This window comes from Nycticebus coucang, chromosome 10 (genome assembly GCF_027406575.1).
Source record: "Nycticebus coucang isolate mNycCou1 chromosome 10, mNycCou1.pri, whole genome shotgun sequence".
In the NCBI taxonomy this organism is placed as follows: domain Eukaryota; kingdom Metazoa; phylum Chordata; class Mammalia; order Primates; family Lorisidae; genus Nycticebus; species Nycticebus coucang.
The window spans coordinates 9167042-9179192 of NC_069789.1; the positions used below are offsets into that span (position 1 = coordinate 9167042).

At 37.9% G+C, this 12151-nt stretch overlaps 1 protein-coding gene across 2 annotated transcripts in view; it reads left to right on the plus strand.

Moving 5' to 3' along the window:
• SMYD3 (SET and MYND domain containing 3) overlaps window positions 1-12151 on the plus strand; it is a 607450-nt gene that overhangs the window by 433481 nt on the left and 161818 nt on the right. For both annotated transcript variants that reach the window (XM_053605887.1, XM_053605888.1), the window contains exon 6: window positions 11967-12034. In XM_053605887.1, the coding sequence (XP_053461862.1) occupies window positions 11967-12034 (68 nt within the window). The remainder of the gene's footprint in view (window positions 1-11966; window positions 12035-12151) is intronic.

Below are 12151 nucleotides of genomic sequence, written 5' to 3' on the forward strand. Positions count from 1 at the left end.
AGCAAAATCAGTCCCCGGCTGTAGTAAACATTCAGTTCATTCATTCTTTCATTCTTTAATTTTTCATTAAAAAACTTTCATAAAGGCTCAGTGCCTGTAGCACAAAAAAAAAAAAAAGATTGTGTTCTTGCATTGAAATCCCACCTGTCTGTTTTGTGTCTCTGGCCATCTATAAGAGTGGTCGGAGAAGCAGGGGAGGGGAATTACAAGGGACAGGGTAGGCAGTGGGAATGAAGCCGTGATAAATTTCCTCTTTTATTTTATTCTGTATTTCCAGAAATAAACATTATGATCCAGAATGAACATCATGAGTGTAACTTGAGAGATCACAAGAGGGGCTGTCTGAACTCAGAGTCTAATTTTTTTTTCTTTCAAAATTTAATTAAGGGGGTACAGTGTTTCTGTTACATGGATCTCTTAAGGCAGGGTTTCAGTGTGTATAGCACCAGAATAGGGTCCATTGTACCCAGTAGGTAAGTTCTTGCCCTTCCCAGTTCTTGTTTTCTCAGTCCTTTATGTCACTTTGTGCCCATGTGCAAGCGTCTGTTAGCTCCCACCTATTAGTGAGAACATACGATGTTTGGTTTTCCATTCCTGAGATACTTCACTTAGGTTAATGGTCTCCACTTCCATCCAAGTTGCTGGAAATGACATTATTTCATTCCTTTTTTGCTGAGTAGTACTCCATAGTATGTGTATTTGTATGTTTGTGTGTGCATATTCATATATACCTACACCACATTTGCTTATACACTCGTGAATTGATGGGCACTTAGGTGGATTCCACATCTTTGCAATTACATTGATGTGATGCCATAAACATTTGGGTGCAGGTGTCTTTTTTACTTCATTTCCTTTGGGTAGATAACTAGTAGTGGAATTGCTGGATCAAATGATTTCTATGAAAAATCTGCATACTCTTTTCCACAGCAATTGTATTAATTAGTAGCCCATCAATAGTGTATAAGCATTCATTTTGTCTCTCTCCATAGCAGCATCCATTGACTTTTCAGTAGTGGCCATTCTTACAGGGGTAAGGTGGTGTCTCATTGTAGTTTTAAGTTGTAGTTCTCTGGTGATTAGTGATATTAAGCATTTTTTTCATGTTTATTGGCCACTTGTCTATCTTCTTTTGAAAAAGTTCTGTTCATGTCATTTGCCTGTTTTTTGATGGGGTTGTTAGTTTTCTCCTTGCTGGTTTGTTTGACTTTGTAGGTCTGGATATCAGTCCTTTGTCAGATACATAGTTTGGAAATATTTCCTCCCATTTTTGTAGGTTGTCTATTTATTCTGTTGATTATTTCTTTTGCTGTGCAAAAGATTTTTTTTTAATAAAACTTGATAAAAAATAGTATTTCAAACTGTACAGTCACCAGAAGTCACAGTTATCAAAAATGCACATACTTCACTTGGCATCTCCAGCACCTTCAGCTTTCTGTGCCTGGTCTGTTTTGGCATCTCTGTTTTCTGCAGGGTTATTCCCTCCTTGCCAGCATCAGTTTTTCCCTTTTTCCCTTTGGGTACCTTCTCTCCCTTCTTTGCAGGGGCCTTTTTAGGCTTGGGCTCTGGCTTTGGAGGAGCAGGTTTAGCAGACAACCTTGCAGCAAAAGATTTTTAATTAAGTGCCATGTATTTATTTTTGTTATATTTCCCTTCGGGGTCTTAATCATAAAATCTTTGTCTAGGCTGATGTCTAAGAGTTTTTCCTATATTTTCTTCTAGAAATTTTATGGTTTTATGCCTCACATTTAAGTCTTTCATCCATCTTGAATCAGTTTTTATATATGGCAAAAGCTAGGGATCCTGTTTCATTCTGCATGTGGCTATCCAATTTTCCTAGCACCATTTGTAGACAAGGGTTCCTTTCCCCAGGGTATGTTGTTGTCTGCTTTGTCAAAGTTCAGTTCATTGTAGATAGATGGATTTATATCTGGGTCCTCTATTCTGTTTTATTTGACCTCAGAGCCTAATTTCTTACAGCCTCTTGACCACGTCATTAAAACTGTGACTCACTCTCTAGTCAGACCCACCCTCTTTCTTCCCTGGCTCTTGCCCACTAGGTAATTGGGCAGTGTTTAGGGATTAGGTATGCCCCGGCCACCACAGAAGGATCAGCCCACTGAGGTCCTTCCCATCTACTGCTACTGCCTGCCAGAAACAACCCTAACAAACCCTTTTCCCCAAAAAACCTTCATGCAGATCCATGGGGCTTGAATATGAATCATGCACATTTCACGTGCCATAATGTGAAACGTGTGCTTCTGAGTTTCACTTTCTGAGAATGATCAGCATGACAAACCATTGCCTGCCATAATTTCTCCTGGACAGAATATTCACCTTAATTTCTGAGCACACACTTGAATGTATCTTTCATCTGGGGATTACATGAAGCAGTTGGTTAGTGTTCAGTCTTAGCTTTCACGGGGAACGTTTTTCTGTATTTTCCTTTCTTCATTAATTTGATGGAAAGACACATGATTTGAGCCACACTCTGCCATGTTCAGTCCAGCCTCAGTCAGGTGACATACCTCGTACACTTCATGTAGAAATTTAGGACTGGAACTAAGACAAATTACGGTGAAGAATACTGGCGCTGCCTGGGGGTGGGAAGAGAGTAAAGAAACTACACCATCATGCGAGAAAACATTTTTGGAGATTTAAACTGAACAAAAGAATCTTTAAGTGTGATACATGGGAGGAAGTTCATTTCATTGTGATGAACTTTTTGGATAGGAACATATTTAAATGGAATTTGTAACAGAAAAGACTTGCAACAGAGCTATAAAAACTTACAACAATGTCTTACAATAAATTATTTAAGAATCCCATAGCGGTTCTGAGCCTCAGGATGTGGGAGGAAAATTAAACAATGAAAATTGTATTGTAGTGCTTCATACTTTTATATATATATTTGACAGACATCTGTAGTTAAGTGCTTTTTTCATCAGATGACTTTAAGGAGGTAAAATACCAGGTAATAGCCTCGGGGAAGGAACAATGGACAAACCTATGAATATCATTCCTGTTTTGCGCTCTATTGTCAAGCGCAATTGTTTAAAGTGTAATACGTCCTGTTGTGAGTAAAGCCCTCAGAAAATAAAAATGTATGGGGGTTTTAGAAAGCAAGCATGTTATCTCAAGGGGCTTCCCTTGCTAACATTTGGCACTTTGACTGGGAAAGACATAACATAGAAAACACAATTTTATGATTATTCTTCCTATACTGGCCTCCATAGTGATTTCAGCCACGGTGTGTCATTGTCGAGTTTTTTATGTGTGGTATACACTTCAGATCAATTTGTGGCCAAGATTGCAATTATGGCAACTGTTGAATGTACCAAGGTTTAGGAAGACACATTTGCAATTATATTGTCATACGGGATTGAGTAAAGTTTTTTAAAGCAAGACTATTTTATTTGTTACCTGGCTTATATTATAAAATGAATTTGCAAAATCTTTAATAATATTCACAGTATAAAAAGACAGTTTTAATTTTCTCATTTAACAAGTGGTCTACATGGTTTAACTTTAAATTAGTTTTGTACAAGAAAATCATTATGAACATAAAATTTTAAATGAAATCTTTTTGCTTAGATGGCATCTTGTGTTCATGACCTGATGTTTAACATTCTTAAAATTTACTCTTTAAGAAACCAGGTAGATTATATTTTATAATTTCCATGGTCTTTTTCTAAATCATGAGATAAGGGAGCGGTTTTATGTAGCTGTATGCAAGCACGTTTCAGATAACACACTGGAGACTTTAGTAGTCTTCATGCCATCTGCTAAAAATAAAATTATATATTAATATGTTTGTAGCATTTAAAAATATTATCAAGGGCTATATAAGAATTTCTACTCAATAAGTTATAATATGATGCATCTTGAGCCAAATTTGTATAACCATACTTTTTTTGTTTCTACTTGTTTTCCAAAATCTTTCTTTTCTGTCTTGTTACAAACATTGCTTTGAATTTTTAATTGACAAATAATTGTATATATTTACAGGGTTTAGGGAGATGTTTTAATGTATGTAAGTGAGGTAGAATGATTAAATAAAGTTAGTGTATTCCTTACCTCGTTTAGCATTGTTTATGGCGAGACACTTGACATTTGCTCTTAGAAACTTTGAAATGTGCAATACGTTATCATTAGCTGTAGGCAACATGCTGTGCAACAGATTTCAAGAATTTATTCCTCCTGTTTAACTGAAACTTTTCTCCCCTTGACCGACATCTACCCACCTCTACCCCAAAGCCTTTGGTAACCACCCTACTATTAAGAGCTTGGCTTATTTACATCTTCATATAGGTGAGACTACGTGGTATTTCTTTACTTGCCTGGCTTAATTCACTTAATAATGTCTTCCAGATTCAGTACTGTTCATTTGCAATGTTGTTGCATATGACAGAATTTCCTTCTTTTTAAAACGGCCCAATAGTATTCCATGTCTATATGTACAACATTTTCTTTATACATTTATCTGTTAATGGATGCTTAGCTTGATTCCACATCTTCCCTATTGTTAAAATGCTGCAGTAAACATGAGCGTGTGGATATCTCTTACTTCAGTTCTATCAGATGTGGACCCAGAGGTGGGATTGCTTGATTATATGGTAGTTCTATTTTTAATTTTTTGAGAAACTTCCATACTGTTTTTCATAATGGCTATACTAATTTACATTCCCCCAAATGGTGTGTGCAAGGGTTCCCTTTTTCCCACTTCCTTCCCATCATTTATCTTTTGCCTTTTTTGGTGACAGCCATTCTAACAGATATGGGGTAATATCTCTTTGTGGTTTGGGTTTGCATTTCCGTGATGATTAGTGATGTTCACTTTTTCATGAACCTTTTGGCCATTTTTATGTGTTTTGAGAAATGTATGTTCAAGTTCTTTGTTTTTAATTGGGTTATTTTCTTGCTATTGTGCTGTTTAAGTTCCTTATATATTTTGGATACTAACCTGTTATCAAATGTATGGTTTTCAAATATTTCTCCCACTCTGTGGATTGTTTCCTCACTCTGTTAATTGATTTCTTTGCTGTGCAGAATTGATGCACTGCCATTTATCTATTTTTGCCTTTGTTTGCTGTGCTTTTAGGGTCATATTTGCTACATGATTTCTGTCTTCAACCAATAGTCCATTAGGTTTGCAAATGAAATCATATATAACTAAGAAACCACGAAAACCTCAATAATGTCAATCTGCCACAAGACTAGCAAAGACAGAACTCAGTTACTGTGTCATGAGCCTAGTTCTTTGTCTCTACCTTAAAGCATATTCACTGGTAAAACACTGAGGGTCTCCAGCAACTTCCTGATAAAGGGTAAATGTAGTGCAGTAATTGTTTTAGTTGGTGATTTTTTGAAAAATGAAGTTGAAATAGGTGCCAAAGGCATTGTTACAGTTGTACGTGTAAACCTTCCAGAAACACTGCTGTGAGTCCTGAAATTTGTGAACCATCATTTGGGAATGTGGTCTCTTCTCTGCTGAGCTGACATCCTTCCCCAGACTAGTTTGCCGCCATTGTTATTCTGGCTTGGAGATTGCAAATCCTTTATCCTTAGGGCTAGCAAGAGATTGTATATGTTTGACAAAAGAGAGAGTGGAACAGGAAAGGCTTGTATGAAGTCCTGAAGGACAGATAAATATTTGTCACACAAATAGGAGATGAGATTTCAAATCTCTTAAGGTTTATGAGACCGGAAAAAGTATGTATTTAATGTCATATTCTGTGGCAAGAGAAAAATATACCCTGACTAAAATAGTTACTGTACTTTAGAGAATTATTCATTCTAGGAGTGGGGGTAAGGAGGTAATTATTTTTTATAGAAACCTCTGCTTTCGTTTTCATACCACCAACTCTTCCTACTTCCATTACTTCTACCCACAGAGCTTAATGAAATGACGTGCAGTAAGGTCCCTTTTAAAAATTCACCTTTAGTCCCTCTGATTAGTAAACTCTGTCTGAGGTCCTGAGTGCCACATATTCTGCTTATCCTTTACATAGAGAAGTTAGAAAAAAAGAGGCGAGTGGTTTTTGTGGAGACTGCTGTGTATTTGTGTTCGGAAACTTCATTCCCTCCTGTTTAAGTGTGTTTTTAACTTTTTATGTGTGTGTGTGTAGAGAGAGGTCGCAGGTGTTGTTGGAAGTAGGCCATGTAGAGGTCAGTAACCAGGGCAGAGGAAGAGGAAGAGGGCTGAGAGGGCACAAGTTCTTCTGTTAAGGTGTAGAAATTACTCAGTTTTGACTGAGTTGCAAGTTTTCTTATGGCAGTTTGCTTTGCCATTACAAGTAGCACTATGGTGTGGTGATTTTCTTTTGTGTCTCAAATTACGTCGATATTTTTGCTGCTATAATTAAAAAAAATTCTAGTGCTGAAAATTAGAGGAAAAAATTGAAACTTGAACATGAGCTATATAAAATGAGTATATATGTTTCTGAGATACTCACTTTGTCTTTGGCTATTGCTTACTCTTTGAGTCTAGTTTACAGAGAATTTTTCTTTTTTTAGTGGGGACAGACTCTTACTCTGTTGCCCCAGGGTATAGTGTCATGGTGTCACAGCTCATAGCAACCTCAAACTCTTGGGCTCAGATGAAACTCTTGAGCTCAAATGATCCTCTTGTCTCAACCTCCCCAATAGCCGGGACTGCAGGAGCCCACCACAATGCCTGGCTCATTTTTCTGTGTTTAGTAGAGATGGGGTCTCACTCTCGTTCATCTGGTTTCAGACTCCTGAGCCCAGGTGATCACCAGCCTCAACCTCCCAGAATTACAGGCATGAGCCACCGAGACCAGCCCTCTACAGAGGATTTTTTAACCTCAGAACACAAATGTCAGATTCTGGATCTAGAACTGAGAACAAGTGACATAAGAATTTGGTTCAAAAATATTTTTAACTTCACCGTGGTTGTTTTTACACAATATAGAGGACCAGTGAACACTTGTACTACTTCACTAGATTTTTATCATCTGGAAAGTCTACAGTGTTGTATTATGAAGTGTTCCAGTTACTTTAAAGAGAAAATTATGAAAAGTAAACATAAGTTTACATTTGATAAGAAAATTCAGATATATATTTTTAATTTCAAGTCAAGGGAAATTATGATTATTATTTTGAGACAGTCTCACTATGTCACCCTTGGTAGAGTGCTGTGGCATCTCAGCTCACAGCAACCTCAGACTCTTAGGCTTAAGTAATTCTCTTGCCTCAGCCTCCCAAGCAGCTAGGACTATACGCGCCCACCACAATGCCTGACTAGTTTGTTTTTTTGTTGTTGTTGCAGTTGTCATTGTTGTTTAGCAGGCCTGGGCTGGGTTCAAACCCACCAGTCCTGATGTGTGTGGCCAGCACCCTAACCACTGAGCTACAGGCAGCAAGCCAAAGGGAAATATTTTTAAAGTAAAACTTTAAAGTAAAAAGCTTAATTTTTAGAAAGAGTTCTTTAACCTAATTGTTTTTATTTTTATTGAATAATCCCATTAATATGGTTCTGTAAATGTATCTTAATGTGAAATAATCCATTCATTTATTTCTGGACTTTATTTTTCATTCTTTTGCTTCTTGGTATAAAGAGAAATTTCTAAAAAAATTTTTTTAAAAGAATAAAAGAAGAGACAAATTTCTTTCAAATTATCACTTGAGTGTACGTGGACTTAGTATCTACCTATTCTTTCATTTAAAAAAGAAAAAATCCTAAGAGCTTCCTCATATCCACTATTGCTAGCAGTTGCATATGTCAAAAATATTTCCTTCAAAGTGCTTCCTCATTGATACAGTGCCGAATGGAACTGATATTTTTAATCTGAGTGAGAGCAGGTAAAAAACTAAACTTTCTATTCACTAGCTGGGGAAGACATCAGAATAATACAGATTATCTGTATAATAATAATAATACAGATAATACAGAATAATACAGATGAGTTCTAGACAATACTTTGTCTAGAACTTGTTAAATGGAAGTCCTCCTTATGTTGTGAAGTGAGCACAATTGAGAGAGGAACAGGAGGATGGATGATAAGAGTGAAAAGAGGGACAGGAAAAGAAAGGAGAGTAAACAATAAATGTAAAAGATGTAAGAAAAGTGTAAAAGAGAGAAACACAAGGACTATCGTTCATTCATTCAGCAAGTATTTATTTTGTGCCCAGTCAGGCCCCTGATATTAAGCAGAGAATCATGAGCTCTTCTGATGCATGAAACTGTCATCCCATCCACTGATCTAGTAGAACAGAAGATGAACCAAAAATTGATTGAGACTAGAGAAAAAGAATGGGCAATGAGATATGAGCAGGGATATATAAAGATGGGGCCTCAGGACAAGAGAGATGGAAAACCAACTCTTCCTACTCCTTACCTGGCACAGACTGCTTCCGTCTCTTCGCCTCCATATCCACACGGGACCTGTGATTTGTTTGTTCCCCAGTCCTTTTCTGGGGAATGACTTGCTGGGGAGGCTGAGGACTACATCGATGTAGTCGTCCACTTATTAAAAATATATTTACTGGTGTCTGCTGTGTGCCAGGCGTTGTGTTAGGCACAGGAATACAGAGGTAAATGAAACATTTATCTTGGCCCTTTGAGTATTAGACAGTCTGCTTGTGTGTGATGGCAAATAAATGGGTAAACAATAACCCAAGGTGATAAATGCTGCTAAAGAGAGAAATCACCTGAGTTTAGGGATCAGGAAACATTTCCCAGAGGAAGAGACAGCCAAGTTGACATTTCCCCTTTTTAGCTCTTCCTTCTTAAAAATTCTATCAGAATAAACCTTATTTTGGAAAAACATTTAATTTGCTTCATAGTTAAGGAAAAACTAGTTTGATCCAAAAGTTAGCCAATTAGATCTGCTCAGCTGGGTTTTTTGTTGGTGGATTACATCAACCAAAGTTCTGATTATACTTTAAAATATACATATGTGTTAAAATTGATAACCCTTCCCCAGAATTCATATGCATTTTAAAATATTTAAAGTTTAAGATGAAAACGCAGAATTTTTTTGTCCTGTATTTTTACCATTCATTTTATACATAAATATGTAGAGAAAGTACACTGTTGCCACTTAATGCAAAATAGATACTTAAAGCAACTTAACTAGTATTTGTTTAAAATATGAATAGGTACAGCAATTTATTTCTTGATTTGAAACAGCCAGTTCTATCACTGTTAGAAGAAAAATTGCTAAATCATGGTGGGTAGCGTTAGCTTTCATGTAAGAGCCATTTAGAGCAGCGGAAGAGTCTTAGAGGACTGAATTCTTTCTTATACATTGTGCTATTCCGTATAAACCTCCTTTAGATAAATTTTGGGTCACTATTTCTTCCTTTATATAAACTTTCCGAGTTATCATAAGTCAGCATCCATTTGTAATCACTGGTTCATCTCAAATCTGTAGTGGTCTCTTCTACCTTTTTTTTTTTTTTTTGAGCTTTGTTATGTTTTATCAAAAATTTTTATCTCCAACCATAAGTGTTCCCCTGAACTCCAATTGCTCATTTTTAGTCTTGGGTTGAATGTCTGATAGGCCTTTTCAAGTTTCACAGGACTAAAACGGACTGTTGGACTTTCTCCCAGCTCCGTGCAACCAGACCTGTTTTACATTCTTCCTCGTCTTAATAAATGGCAACTACAATCTTCCACTTGTTCAGGCCAAACTTGAGCATCTTCCTTGGTTCTTTCCCTTCCCCATAAGCAGTCCTTCAGTAGGACCTGTTGACTTACTACCCAGTTCTCCCTTCTGCTCCCACCAACATGTGAGTCACCATCATCTCTCACCTTAGCAAGTGATCTCCTGTTTTCTCTACTTCCATTCTTGCCTTTGGGTAGCCCATTCTCTATACAACAGACAGAGAAATCCCTTTAAAATAGAAGTCAGAGGGGCGGCGCCTGTGGCTCAGTGAGTAGGGCGCCGGCCCCACATGCCGAGGGTGGCGGGTTCGGACCCAGCCCTGGCCAAACTGCAACAGAAAAATAGCCGGGTGTTGTGGCGGGCACCTGTAGTCCCAGCTGCTCGGGAGGCTGAGGCAAGAGAATCGCGTAAGCCCAAGAGTTAGAGGTTGCTGTGAGCCGTGTGACGCCACGGCACTCTACCTGAGGGCGGTACAGTGAGACTCTGTCTCTACAAAAAAAAAAAAAAAATAGAAGTCAGATCCATTCACTGCTTGGCTCAGAATCCAGTGGCCTCCTGTCTCATTCAGAATACAATCCAAGCGTGGCTGTAAGGCCCTCCTGCTGCCCTCCGATCTCATAGCTTACTGCTCTTCTTACCTATTCTGCTTTGGCCACACCAGCCTGCTTGCTATTCCTCTGTAACCAAGAATCTTCCCCCTTGAGGGCCTTTGACTTGCTTTTTCTCCTGCCGTGAACCTTCGGCACCTGTGTATACCTTCGGCGCCCATTTCCATGGTTATTTTCAGTCATTGCATCAGTGTCAATGTATCCTAAAGAGCTTTCCTGGCTGCTTTTCCCTTGGTCCCTTTATTTCACCTTGTTTCTCTCCTTGGTACTTACGTACGTTTCATGTTTTTTTAACCATTGAGGTTTTAAAAAATCTGTTTCTCCAACTAGGTCTTGAGCTTCATGAAGGCAGAGACTTTGGGTATCTTTTTTTCTTCATTGCTCTTTCCCCCAAATCCATCTGAGACAGTGACGTGTGGCTAGGACCTACATCTTCTGGTTCCAAGTCCAGTGCTCTTTCCATGGTTCTGTGTGGTCTCTCATACATTAAACTTATTCCAAAATGAGGTTTTAAGTTCCTTGAGTGAGCACAGTGGTTGCTTTTTAAAACTTCTTTTGCCATAACTCCCCATGGGGTATAGGACTGTGCCATAAACCAGTGATGGGCTCCATGTGCCTCGTAAATGCCACGGCATGCCTGAATGACTTCCTGTGCACCTTGTGGTCTGTCATCGACGTGGATCACAAACTCACTCAGGGTATACTTCAGTCTTTGTAATAAAAAACAGGCTGCTATTACTTAACAGATAAACAAGGACACTGGAAAACTGTAGACCATTTGAGTGAAAAATCATGATATGGAAGATTTCTAGTTCATTTTTATTTTTTTTTATTAAATCATAAAGAGGTAGATCGTGTATACATAAATGCATGTATGGGGTACAATGTGCTGATTTCATATACAATTCAGAATGCTTACATTGTACTAGTTAATATATCCCTTACTTTATTTACTTAGCTATTGTGTTAGTACAGAGTATAAATGTCTTTTTTTTTTTTTTAATTATAGCTGTGTACATTAATGCAATCATGGGGTTCAATGTGGTGGTTTTATATACAATTTGAACTGTTTTCATCAAACTGGTTAACATAGCCTTCCCGGCATTTTCTTAATTATTGTGTTAAGACATTTGTATTCTACACCTAGTAAATTTCACATGTACCCTTGTATGATGCACCGTAGGTGTGGTCCCACCAATTATCCTCCCTCCAGCCATCTCCTCCCCCTCCCCTCCCTCTCCCGTCCCCTTTAGTTTCTGGGTTTTTTTTTTTTTTTATTGTTAAATCATAGCTGTGTACATTAGTGCAATCGCCTGTACCCATTCTAAGATGCACCATAGATATGGCCCCATAGTTTCTAGTTTTTAATAAATATTATTTGTATTCTAAATTTTGAACATTTCATGTAACTAACTTTGGGGACAGGGAGCGATTAGATTGAACTTAATAGCTCCTATGCTGGCTTAAGCCTGGTGGGTTAAGTTGTGTTTTGTTTTTCTCCCTGGGATGCTGGCTTTTTTGCACTTACACACCTGAAGTTCTTAAGGGGAAGTATGTTCCACAGAAGTTCTTTTGCAAATCAGAGAGCATTCAGGTTTGGCTTGGATCTTTCCAAAGCAACTACTAAAAGGCTCTTATGTTTTATTTTGAAATTTTTTATTCTTTCACCTACCAAGTTTCCTAAGGGATTCTGGTGATACTGATCGTCTCTCCCTTGTTTCTACAGGTGATCTGCAATTCTTTCACCATCTGTAATGCGGAGATGCAGGAGGTTGGTGTTGGCCTGTATCCCAGGTATGGTAGATCGTGTTTCATTCACTGGAAGACATAGCTTTAATTCCTACCCAAAATCTCTGCCTTTTGGAAGTAGTTAGAAAGGCAAGTGCAACAGTTGGTTCAAGAGCCAAGCTG